Source organism: Lagopus muta, chromosome 1, assembly GCF_023343835.1.
Source record: "Lagopus muta isolate bLagMut1 chromosome 1, bLagMut1 primary, whole genome shotgun sequence".
NCBI classification, from domain to species: domain Eukaryota; kingdom Metazoa; phylum Chordata; class Aves; order Galliformes; family Phasianidae; genus Lagopus; species Lagopus muta.
Window position 1 is genome coordinate 66,943,397 of NC_064433.1, and position 13,385 is coordinate 66,956,781.

The window sequence follows — 13,385 nt, forward strand, 5'->3', positions numbered from 1 at the left end:
CTAGAAGTCCTTGATTCATAGGATCATAGTTATAGAATCACAGAATGAGTTTGGTTGGAAGGGACCTTAAAGCCCACTCAGTTCCAACCCCCTGCTACAGGCAGGGTGGCCACCCACCAGATCAGGCTGCCCAGGGCCTCATCCGACCTCCAAATTCAGCAACAACTCTTTCTCCACATCTTTGCACCAAGAAGAAGTGAGGCAAACATATGTAAAATGACACACGTTTTATTAAAAGTTACATTCAGCATCAATGGACACGTTTACTTAAGATTTTAACTGTCAAGGAGCTTACAATTATAAATCCCTCTAAGGCATTAAAAGCTCTTAGATGTTTTAACTTCTTTGCGATCATTTCATATAAATAGGATATGCAAGTGATGATGCTTGCCTAAGAGGATACCCCTGCTGCACTAAACAAAGATATACATATAAATATATGTATAAAACAATGAATTTTTCCCTTGTTACAAACTCTCTGATGGGGGGCATTTCATAATCCTTAAGGCTTGAGCTCTGACCCTGGAATTGGTATTCATGAAGAAGCCTCCTGCTTAGGTACAGGTTGCTCACATGGATGAGAGCTGCAGGACAGGCATAAGCTTTGGCAGAATCAGCAAGAACATCAAAATGCTCAGTGAAATATATTTACCATCTGTGCAAGCACCATCACTTGCATCACTTAGAGAGGTCTCTCTCTGAAGCTACAAAGAGAGGACAGGCACTGTGGCAAAGGCTAATTGGCATCTATTAGTTTCTAGTTTTTGAAGGGTTTGCTCCTCCTCAGGCTCTGGAACTGGGGGATGTTGGTCACAGTGTAGGGCAGAGCATTGCTCATAGGCCACCGCAGGCATGAGCTCAGGGCACAGGCGTGTTGAGTTGCAGCTCAAACAGCATAAACCTCCTGCGATGCACAGTGGTTCAGCTGCTTTTTTGAGCATAAAAAGCAAAAGTGTCAACCGCGTCAACCGCCAAACCCCAGTATGTAGCAAATAATTCATCTTTGTTCCAATCAACCATGCTCTATACCTACAACATCGGCACATGTGTGTGGGGATGAAGAAGATGACTCTTGAAACAGGCTGTGGCAAACAGATGAACTGCACAAACTAATTTGAATCAATACGGCTGCCGGGTCTGATTCTCCACAACCTCACCACTGAGTTGACGTTTGTGCACAACTCCTTTGGCTTGGTGCTTTACAATAGACCCAGTCAGAGAGGCCGGCCTGGCCTTACTTTACACGGGAGTTGGTTACTGCACAGCATGTGGCTGATGCAAGCTCCCAGAATAAAGTCACTGTAAGCCGCTCACTGCTGGACTTGCTACATGGAGCACATCCCCACAGACAGACAGACAGACAGCCTCACTGAGGGGTTTCAGCAGCACAGCCCAGCTGCAGCAGAAGCAAGGCCTCAGTCACACGAAGGCACACTCCATGATTTACTCCTAAAAGATCACAGCTGTCCACTGAAGACAACTGCACTTCTGTATTCTGTGAGCTGTGAGCTCTCCTCTTGCACAGATGGTTGGGAAGCACCAAGGTGACAGAGGAGCTGTCAAGGATTTAAGTTTCTCACTCTCCACTTTTTCTGCCCCGGTCCTGGTTGTGGTAACCACCACCTCATCTCAGAACATGTGGGCACAGTGCTGGCTGGGTCATGGGCTCTGTGACCCAACAGAAGCCAGAGTGAAATGTGCTGGCAGTAGAAGGATCAGACCCTAGAGTACATTATTTTTATCCCATTCACCTCACGGACACAAAAAAAGAGAAGGGTTCCAAGAACAGGCTTGGATTTTGGATGAAGGGAGGGAAATGCTCCTCCCTTCCTTTTATTCTGGGTCTGCTGGTTTGAATTGTGTCTTAATAACAAGACAGTATTTTTTCAGGGAGATATTAACAGTATTTCCACCCTTGATTAAAACGCCTTCTGTAACAAAATGGAAATATTACAGGGGGAAATTACTGCAAAAAATATTTTAGTTTATAAAGTGACTCCACTTTAATGGAGACATTTTCCAATGCAACCAAGGACAGCTAGGGATCCAAAAGCCTCTGAAGATGAAGGTGAACTGGGACCACAGCTCCCATTTGTGCTCTGAAAATCTTCATCTAAAAGCCTGCTGGGCTCTGTGGATACTCAGTAACTTCTCTTCTAAAACCACCTCAGGAAATTGAGAATACATTGCTGCTGCCCTTCCTAGAGCCTAGCTCTGGAAGAGAGCTCCTCCAGCATCACTGCTGTGCCCCATCCAATCCTGTGCTCCTCTGGCAGTACTGCTGTGCCCCACCACTTGTGCTTGTCCTGCAAGCCCCTTCAGCAAGGAAGGGCTGACAGAGGAAGGTTAAGCCCATGCTCCTTTGCTCGGAAGAACACTGGCAGAATACGGCGCTGATTTACAAAGGTCATCTCTCGCTGATGGTGTGCTTGCGAAAGGTAATGACACCACTGCAGCTCCATGTAGAAAGGCATTTTTAAGCTTCAAAAAATAAAAATAAAAAATACACACATGCACACTTCAAACTACAGATCTCATGTTTTTCCTGAATCCTCCATTGGAATTTGAATTTTAAGCACAGTTTAACTCCTCGGTATGTGAAGTCTCATGGCCACATTAATCGAGAACATGTGAATCCAGGAGAAAGAAATCACTTCCAGTTACGTTGTCAGTGTTATGTGCATAGCATTCCCATAGCTGTAGATCCATTGTGCTCCATGTTATAAATAAGAAATTGCATGGTGACAGCTAAAATTCAAAAGCGTTAATGTTTCTCTTTGCAACTTTTTTTTTCTTTTTTCTTCCTTTTTTGTTCCAGTCTTTTGAGGCTTCTCCCCTTTCCCTCCTCGTAGAAGTTACCTGAAGCAACAATATTGCTTACCCAACTGACATACTTACCGTAATTAAAAAATAGTAGGCACCAAGCAAAAATGACTAATGTTGCTATCTGACAAGTAAGACAAGGAGCGGCTTCTATTGATTCTGAACCAGGCTGTATTGCATTTGTGCTAATACACATTTCTCCTGCCTTGATTTTGTTGGTGCTTTAAGGAGAAAGCTGAAGGCAGCACAAAGGACGCAGCCGAGCACTGCCCTGATTCCCTCGCAGGCAGCAGCTGCTGCTAAAGCCACTGAATTGCAGAGCACAAATGCAGTGAGTTGGGCCCCCTGAATGAATACAAACGGACTGCCTTGTATCACTTGCGTTCTAGGTCCCTTTCAATCATGAAAAACAGCTACAAATTGTTCCCAGAGCTAAACCACTTAACATCTTGGCACTTGGTTGTTTTTAACTTCGTAACAATAGGCACTGTTCACTCCTCTCAATCTCAGTTTTTTATTCGGTAATAAAGCAGGAATACTGATGAAAGGCCAGTCACGGCTTCTCCCCATGGTATCAGGGTGGTGGCATGTGATGATTCACATGGGGTGTGTTTGATCCAAGAAAGCCCAGCCTCTGCTTATTCTTCCTTTGTTCTGTCATCTAAGGTGGAAAGGCAGAGAGAGACGAGATTTATTTTTTGCTTTTTACTATTATTTAGCAGTCACAGAACAAGATACATATAAGCAAAACAACAGGGAGTGGAATTCTATTCTTCAGCATTAAAAATTACAAGTAAGAGATGCCTTTGAAGTGGGAAATCTGTCTCCCACAAACTATGGGCATTTGATTCTCGTTTGTGCATGATTCTTCTCCAGTGGCAGGTTTTACAGCGCATCCTTTGCACTGCTATCGTGTTGTGCAGCCCCGCAGAGGGTCAGCATCTGCACCTGGTGCTGCACAATGACAGAATTAAAGGGTGGTCCCAGCCCCAAAGAACTTAAATTCGAGCCAGGAGAGGGCAAGGTCAGTCAGGGGGAGATGAAAAACCATCTGGGGCAGTGTAGATAATTGCAGTAAGCAATGGGAGCAGCACATCCAGCCTAAACCTCTGTCAAGTTTTTCACAGGAAGAAAGAGTTTTAAGGAAGGATGTGGAGGGGGATGATAGGATAATGGCTGATAGCACTGGAAGGGCATTCCATACAGAAACGAGAACGCTGTCTTTTAAGACTGTAATGAACAAACAGAAGGTGATGGGCATCTTAGGTTACAAGGGAGCTGAGCTGGTCTTGGGGTCCTGAAGTGAGCAGGAGGTGAGGCAGAAGCAGGGCTGGGAGAGAGGCGGTACCAGGTGCCCATAGCCAAGGGAGAGGAGCTGAGAGGCACAAGGTGACACAGGCAGAGCAACAGGCTGGGGCAATTGTTTTCAGCACAGTGCTGCTGGTATTCTCAGTGAGGGAAACTCCTGTGTGTCAGATCGAGAAAGCTTTTCTGCTGACTCCCATCAGTAGGCAGCTGTGTCTGATGCTGCCTCGGCCCTGCTGTGCCTGCCTGTGCAAAGACCACCTCTGTCCTCACACACCCACAGGGGGATTTCATAACTCACTCCCCTTACCCCTTCTCTGCCTCTGCTAACAAGATACAATTTCATTGCAAACCCCTATCACTGCATCTACTCAGAAAGCTTACTGGAAGAAAGATGAAACCTTTATCAGACAAAAGTCTCTTTTGTTACAGTGTCCTGACCGTGACCCGAGGGGAGCGAGTGTGCCCCCTGCACATGTTCAGGTTGCAGCCAGGGTAGTGCACCCACCTGCTCCTTCAGCTCAGCCAGCTGGCTGGAGAGCTGCTTCACAAGGCTCATGGTTGACTCCAGCCTCTCCTGCAGGTTCCTGATTTCGTTTTGCTCACTGTCGCCTTCATTGCTGACCAGAGACATGGCTCTCATCCGAGGGAACCAGTCCAAATTCTTCTCCTATACAGGTATCAGAAAAACAGCAATGTTAGTAGGGGGTTTCTGTAATGCTACTATTTGAGACCAGAGAATGTAGACTCAGGAACTTCTCAGTAGATGACACACTGTGAGCTTTACAGTCATTGCATGGAGCAGACATTTTACACAGGCCTTTCTCTGTCCATGCAGAAAGCATCAAGTGAAAAATCCTGGTTTCCCACAGCTGCTCCTGTCCCATCTGCAGCCCTGGTATGAAGAGACACACAAAGGAGGCCTCTCTGGGACCTCGCCATGCTCCTAGGCTTTGCTTTGAAGCACTCACAGGGACACACTCCCTGCTGTCCCCTCAGCTGTCAGGCCCCTGCCTGTTTCACTGTCCCGGAAGGAGTACCAGCAAATCAACAGGTAGACAAGGCAAGCCACAGCCCTTGCCAGGCTGGCCTGCAGCATGCCTGCTGCAGTAGTAATGATCTCGGGGCCAGTTCAGCTGCCCACAGTGGAAGATTTGGGATCCCAGGAATGGCTTGGGCTTCAGCATGCTTTCAGACTGCGTATCTCAGCGTAACCCCACGGCGAAGGGCTGACTGGCGAAGGACTGGGCACTGCGAGGATATTCATGTTCTCAGGCTATGAATCTGGCTGCAGATAGCTGATACAAATTGGGAATGTGGTGCGGCAGCATGAGGCTCAATCTCCTCCCTTACCCAGGGGCACAGATATTTGTGTGTAACCTATAACAGGCCGGAGGGTGCGAGACTGGGAGGAGTGCCAACCATGTGGCAAGCAATGCGATTTGCCCTAATGAGACAAAGGAAGTAGGTCCTGCATCCAGCGATGCATGACATCAACACACCTCTGCCTTCCACCCTGGGGGAGTTGGAGGATGTGGTTAATCATACATACGGTGTTTTGCAACAGGCCTCCACAGACATGTGCCCTTGATAACTTTAAAACAGAAACAGCGTGAGCTGGAGCGTGTTTCTTCCAGTCCCCTGCATGACTGAGTGCACTTCCAGTAAGTTTTCAGATGACACCGAGTTTGGAGGAAGTGTTGATATGCTTGAGGGTAGCAAGCCCCTACAGAGGGATCTGGATAAGCTGGACTGATGGGCTGAGGCCAACTGCATGAGCTTCAAAAAGACCAAGTGCAAGGTCCTACACTTCAGTCACAACAACCTCATGCATCCCTGCAGGCTTGGGGCAGAGTGGCTGGAAAGCTGCACAGAGGAAAAGGATCTGAGGGTGTTAGTTGACCACTGGCTGACCAAGAGTCAGCAGTGTGCCCAAGTGGACAAAAAGGCCAATGGCATCCTGGCTTATATCAGAAACAGTGCAGTTTGCAGGATTAGGGAAGTGATTTTCCCTCTGTACTTGGCACTGGTGAAGCTGCATCTTGATTTCCACATTCGATTTTGGGCTGCTCCCTACAAGACATAGAGGACCTGAAGCATGTCCAGAGAAGAGCAATGAAGCTGGTGAGGGGTCTGGAGCACAAATCTTATGGGGAGTGGCTGAGAGAGCTGGGATTGTTGAGTCTGGAGGCTCAGGGGAGACCTTTCACTCTGTACACTCTCTGAAGGGAGGCTGCGGTAAAGTGGGGGTTGGTCTCTTCTCCCAGGTGACTCATGATAGGATGAGAGATAATGGCCTCAAGTTATGTCAGGAGAGGTTTGGGAGCTGGGATTGTCGAGTCTGGAGGAGGCTGGGGGAGACCTTATTGCTCCCTATAACTCTCTGAAAGGAGACAGTGCAACATGGGGATCAGCCTCTTCTCCTGCATAACTTGTGATAGCACTAGAGGGGAACGCCTGAAGCTGCACCAGGGAAGGTTCAGGTTGGATATTTGGAAAAATTTCTTCTCAGAAAGGATGGTCAAGGATTGGAACAGGCTGCCCAAGGAGATGGTGGAGTCACCATCCCTCGAGGCGTTCAAGAAATGTGGCACGAGATGTGGCACGGAGAGATGTGGTTTAGTTTAGTGGGTGTGGTGGTGGTGGGTTGATGACCGGACTTCATGATCCTAAAGGTCTTTTCCAACCTTAATGCTTCTATGATTCTATGATGGATGGCTCTGAACAAACATCACCATTTCCCTCCAGCTCCCGAAAACAGGAGTACTTTCTGGAATTCCATCTACAAGACAACAGCTGTGCTACTTATGTTGTCTGGACTTAGTACCTGGTACAGTCTCAGTTGCATCACCCATACTGCTGTCTCAGAGTTTGCTTTCCAGCTTCTTTGTTTGCAGACAAAAATACAGAAGTCAGAGCTGGTTCTGCATTATTTGTAGCTGAGCATCCAGTGGCAGCCTTATGTGAGCAGATCCACATGGGCTGGCTTGTGTCTATGAGTTTATGAGCCCGTGAATACAATTTTATTGTGCTTCCAGAGGGAGATGACTACTTTCAGTTATGTCATGCTCTACCCTGACCATCAGGCCCTCTGACAGGAACATGTTTTGAAACCACCAAGCTAACTCAGAAAGCTGCCATGAGACTGGAAGCACATATGGTGTTTATATTTTTCCATTACTTGGGTTAGCCCTATCCCCTACTACCCTGTACAAGACTAAATGCAAAGCCACAAGAGTGCTGGGTTGTTTCCTTCTTTTTAACTCAACACTTCTAATGAGTTTCTGTCCTACTGTGCAACCTCGGGTGCTGTCACTGCAATGACAGGATGCCCAGGGAAGGAGCCGGTGTGCCCTTTGCTGTGTTCTGCAGCCCACAGCTCGGTCAGCCGTGCGCACTGGCGGAATGAAGCCTTTCCTCTCTGCCCACTTCTTTGAGCCTCGTGATCTCATTATGACAATTTACTGTGGTTACGCATGATGCCATTTTCAATGGGTCATAACTCATTCAAATCAAAACCTGTTTTCACCAGCTCTGCTGGTGGAGATCACGTGCCCCCTCCCTGCTGGATATCCCCACAGACACATGCAGCTGTAGGCTCCAATTTCAGCTGCAACCAGGTACGCTTACAAAACCTGCATTCATTTTCCACAAGCACGCTCTGCTATTTATTTTAAATTTATTTTGGCTAGGATCTAGCAGAGCATTTATCACGTGCCTAGTGCTAAGCACAGGTGTAGTCATCTATACTAAGCTTAGTTTGTGCACAGCACTTCTCTGGCTCAATGCTTTTTTTTTTTTCTCTTTTTGCTTGCAAAATGTTTGTCATTATAGTCACAGAAAGTGAATTCAAAGGAGCTACAGTGAACAGAGCTGCAGTTGTATCCCAATATTTCCTGGAAAGCTCTGCTGTCTGCACCCATCACAGCTTCTCTTGCTTGACACACCTGGATGTACCCGCCTCAAGGACACGTTGCCACAGGAGCCAACTGAGGGCTGGGAGCACCTCTTGGAAAGGCTCACTGCAATTCTGAAGCTTCCAACGCCAGGCTGCAGAGGGAAAGCAATCTGAGACTCCATCACTGCGGTTCTCATGTTTGCTGAGCACTGCTGCCAGGACTGTGAAATGCACTTTGCTAGTTTTGTTTTCCATCTGCCACTCCCTCCCTTCTCCAGGACGTGAGGCAGAGACTGCCAGCTGCCTGGGAAGGGCTTTGCAGGTTGACCCTCCACTGCACTGAGGCATCCGGAGCAACACAACACGCACCCATGTGGCTGCCAGGCAGTCCAGTGCAGTGCAGTCGGCCTGCCCCAAGGCTCCCACCGTCAGCTGCTGCCCCCTCCTCTGAACAAGGTTAAACCTTCTGGTGAGAGAGGTGACCAGAAGTAGGTGAGGAGAGGGAAAAGGCACACAGCACCTCACTGCTGTCATGCAACGCACAGCTATTTGGCTGGGACACCTCTGCACCATGTGCCAGCCCATCTTGGCCACCACAACCCCAGAGTCACAGAGCTCTGTCACTCTCACATCCACATGTACCCAGCTCTGCTTCCCAGCACTGCTGTGATAATCACTCCCAAGGAAGAAACCTGGCTGTGGTTACATAACAGACCCAGAGAATCCAGGCATTATTTTGTCAGAAGGTTGTAGAGGATCAAGCAAGGGCTTAAGCCAAGTTCTAAGAGAAGTTGATGGGATTGCTTGGGTAGAAGATCTCATCAGAAGAAGCAACTAACTTTTATAACCAGGTCAAACAGCTGACTGCAAGGCTCTCATTTGGTAGTGCCAAGTGCTATGATGGGTACTGGCAGGACTTTGCTTCTTGATCTTGACAGCACACACATAAAGAAACCCAGTCCAACTGTGTGATTATGTCACACAAAATGCCAGCCAACCTGTCTTTAAGTTAAAAATATTTATCTGGCCTTCATCAATAGTCCCACTGTAACATACGTGCTATTTATATTCCCTTGTTGAATGGCATGCATTTGCCAGTCAATACCATCTTTTTTCTCCCCAAGTATTATGAACTGCAAAACTCTAATAATATTAAAGGGCAGCATGAAAATGAGCTCCGCTGCACAGCCCTGTTTGCTGAGTCTGTACCTCAAGCAATTTGCAATTGCCTCTGGGGACGAAACCTTTCGATCACAAACCTGTGAGGTTCCACAAGACAAATCAGAAAAGGTTCTTCTGCAGAATGTTTTAGTGAACTGGAAGTGTTCACGGGGGGACAGGCACTCTGTGACTGCTCAGCTGCAGGAAAGCTATTTTTACTTCAAGGTAATTGCTTGCCAATTAACTTGAGGTAGTTAACATGTTTGTACAACACCAAACATTTGTTCTGGGACTTAAAAAGTTTATGGGCTCAGCCCAAGGTTCACCTTGACCAGCTCACACACGTTAAAGCTGCAATGTGCCTCGGCCACGCTGCAGGTGCTGCTTCCCTGGCTGCTGTGGGGATGGGACTTGGGAGTGTGTCATCTGCCATGCCTTAGCCATTTTTCTTAGAAACCCAGCTGCATTCCCAGGGTTTAGGCAGACATTTTGAGCCAACAACCTACATGAATGAAGCGGGCTGTTGGTAGGAAGCAAGGCAAACCTCTGCCAGCAGCTGTCACAGCCTATAAGCAGCAACCAGGTTAGCGCAAGGTGACATAGCTCAAGCAACAAACGAACACGCAGAGGTTGAGCTATGTGGATGCAGCACTCTAAAACAAAGCAGACACCAAACGAATGGCTAAAACGTACAGAAGCCTTTCTGAACAGCTGGGGCTGAGTGTGGTGTGTTGTTACTGTTACTTCATTCTTGCATCAGACAGCAGCTATCCTCAGCCCAACCGCAGCAGCCCACCTACGGATCACAGGACCTACTCGCTGCAGCCTCTCTCCTCCTGCATGATGTGCGCCTCGCAGAATTCATATTTAAGCATACGTCTGTGTCTAGGGCAGAGAGTCAGCCAGACAGGAAGGCTGCAGGGACAGAAGGGAGCCGCAGCCTCCTCTCTGCCAGCTCAGCTGGACGGAAAAAAATAAAAGGGCAGGTGGGGCTAGCCAAAAGGCTGAGGGCCAAAGAGACTGCACACGAGCAGAGCAGACATTTCATGCAGTGATCCAGCATGCTCACTCCCGCCTGCCTCCCTGGCAGCAAATCCCACTGGCAGGACCCCAGCAGCAGCGAGGCCCGGGAGGGCACGCGCTTCCCTGTGAGGTCCCTTGAATGTGCACAGTGCCAGGTGCCGATGGCAGGGCACACGCTGAGCAGTCGCAGGGCTTAGGGGATTTGCTCCTTGCATTTGCTGAGAAACCTCAGAGCTTTCTGCTCAGAGAGGAATGCTCAGAACGAGAGTCCGCGTTTGCCTCTAAGCGACTTTCTCCCTTCTTCATGCAGGCTGTCCAGGGCAGGGCAGAGCTGAGGGCTGAGTACTCCCTTCAGTCAATCCTTCCCATTTTTCTCTGATAGCTCTGTCTGAGCTTGGAGGGAGGAAAGAGTGAAAAAAATTGTTTGGAGTTTCTGTACTTTGTAAAAAGTCTTTCCTGAGCCGTCCCTGTCCTGTTGGCATGGCCAACTGGCTTCAATTGAACTCTCATGCTGAGCTGAATCCATGTCTTCAGAGTAATTGGCAGGGGATGCTCCTTCAGGAGGTGCCGGTTTCACAGGCAGCAGAGAGATGGATCAGCTGCAACCAGCGGGAGAGGCTGGGCTGAGCCTTTTAAAAAACAGATTACTAGATAACAATGAGAGAAAATAGGTCAAAGAGTAGGACAAGGGGGATGAGGTAGAAGAGCAAAGGCAGCCTAATGCAGACTTTTTGCCAGTGCCATCCCCACAGGCTCAGTCAGAGGCCACGCTGCTGCCAGCTATACAGAGCTTTCATTTCCTTAGCAGGCACTGCCCAGTGTGGCGACGCTCAGCCCTTTCTACCCCGTGACCCATTGTTGCAACATGAAAACAAGCAGTTTGGGGACTTCCCTCCCACCTACTCAAAAAGGAGAGGAGCTATGACTGCTTGGTGACCTCCCAGCTGCCCCCGCCTTCCCCAGCCCACCACTCCCATGTCCGGCACAAGCCACTCACTCCTTGGTGACTCAGTGCTGGCGTGTGCTGGATAGGAACTGTGATGGCAGCCTGGAAAAGCCTCCTACAGCCTTAGAGAGACGAGAAGTGCGTATGGGGGTGGTAAGGCCCAATTTGGGGACATCCAAGGCAGCCACTGCTCGTCACTCAGTAGCCTCCATGTCCAGTGAGTGCCACCACTCAGCCCCTCCGACTCCGTTGTGCCCTAAGACTTGTGTTTCCATGTGAATACTAATAAACTGCAGATGTTATTGCTCATGTCCTTTCAGGTACAAGAACCAGCAGGGCCATTCACTCCTCTTTCCTGAGCCAGCACCTTGAAAAAATACTCTAGCTCCAGGTACAGAGAGGTCTATTTACTAAAAAATGATTCTGCGTGTCTGAGGTGTAAATAAGTCCATCCATTTCTTTCCTAGATTAGCTGCCCATGTAAGCAGAGAGCGATCGGTCCAAGCTACCTTCTGAAAGCTGTTTTTTCTCTGCCTGGGGATGCAGTCTGGTCATAAAAGTCTGCATCGACGTAGCTCCTATAGCCACCTTAAAAAAGGGATTTTGAAGATTTAAACTATCTTGTGCTTTAGATGACATGGGGCAATAACCACTTTGTGATTTAATCACAGACAATAATAATTTGGTTCAGTGCATGATTCAGCTAATCCACAATTTGATAAACGTTCATCCCAAACTACAAATCCAAATAGCTTTCTGCAAATCCTGTTTGACACTTTAATGTTAAGACTGTATTTGATAAGCAATCTGTGCTGTACAAGAATATAGGGCGGGAAATTAGGAATTGTTATGCAGCCATATGCAACCGCAACAGTAATTCAAGGAAAATAAAAATAAACCTTGGCAATTACGGATAAATCTTTATGCAACAAGAAAATTAATATATCTGACTGGGCCTATACTTGATTGATATATTCTACAACTTCCACAGTGCATTGGAAAATACAGAAATCTGTTTCCCACTAAAAGAAGGTTGAAAATGTAACACAGCCTCACAGTCTGCTTTAGCAGCACCATTGGTGCATTTAGTTTCATTTTAATTTGACTAAATGTTTTTGAGGGCTGCAACAGAATCTATCACCTTAATTCTGCATAACCGTGAGCTCTGATATATAGGCCAGTCACTCATGAATATCTTGCAGCGCTTCATTATTGGTGTTCCAGTTTGTGAAATCCCCCAAAAAGCTGTGGGGAGGAATGATAATCAATCTCAAACCTCTAGTGCTGTGTGTGGCGGTTTTGGCACTTAGCTTGAGAGTCTAAAGGAGGACCTTGCTTTTCCAGGGAAGAGCCGCCCAGAGTTCCTGCTCAGAGAACACACAGGTCTGCCATTTAGCTCCAAGAGATGAAAACAATCACAAAAATATGTTTTCACAGTTCAGCCCATAAGTTTGACTGGGATCTAGCACCACTTCTGTGGGCAAGCCCATAGGTAAGTGCTAAGCACAAGAAGCAGCAGTGTGCTCTTAGTGTGAAAAAGGCAAAGCGCACCCCAGGCTGCATTAGCCAGAGTGCAGCCAGCACACAGAGGGAAGCAATTCTTGTCCTCCCTCTGGCACGCGTAAGGCTGTATCTGGAGCACCATGTCTGACAGACACTGACAAACTGGAGCAAGTGAAAGGCCTTTGGTTTAGGTAGGTGCTGGATCACCATGCAAATGGACACGGCTCTGAGCGATCTGTTTCATCTGGGCTCTTCATCTGGGCTTGCTCTGAGCAGGGGTTGAACTGGGGGGGTCTCTGGGGGTGGCTCCCAGCTTGACTTATTCTGCAGTCTCATGCTGTGATACGCACAGTGACTATTTTCCTGCCTTAAGGGAGGAGGGCCTCAGCTTCTACCTCAGCCCAGCACCGCTCTCTGAAGCTTCGCTGCCTTCCCATGCTTTCCTTTGCCCGTGGCAATTGTCCATTTCTCAGCTGTTGCTTTCTGATGCTGCCTCAGTCATTCTCTGCCACCTTATCTCTATTGTAACTCTGAGAATTGATATTCTCCTCTGCAAATCCTCAGGAATCCCAGCACTACCGTCACAAGCTAAGATTTTGTACTTTATGCTTGTGCCCTTAAAATAGATATAATTATAGATTTGTGCAAAATATGAATTTACTTTTGCACATTCCTATGTTTTCATGTTGTTAGTGGTTACGGGACAAGCTTTAGGAAGAACACTTC

General features: G+C 47.8%; 1 protein-coding gene across 4 annotated transcripts in view; it reads right to left on the reverse strand.

Annotated features, from left to right (window-relative positions):
- Window positions 1–1,249: 1,249 nt before the first annotated feature.
- Window positions 1,250–13,385, reverse strand: part of ITPR2 (inositol 1,4,5-trisphosphate receptor type 2) — a 270,236-nt gene continuing 258,100 nt past the window's right edge. For all 4 annotated transcript variants that reach the window (XM_048933484.1, XM_048933481.1, XM_048933480.1 and 1 more), the window contains 2 exons: window positions 4,637–4,798; window positions 1,250–3,484 (listed from right to left, as the gene is read on the reverse strand). In XM_048933484.1, the coding sequence (XP_048789441.1) occupies window positions 3,398–3,484; window positions 4,637–4,798 (249 nt within the window). In that variant the 3' untranslated portion in view covers window positions 1,250–3,397. The remainder of the gene's footprint in view (window positions 3,485–4,636; window positions 4,799–13,385) is intronic.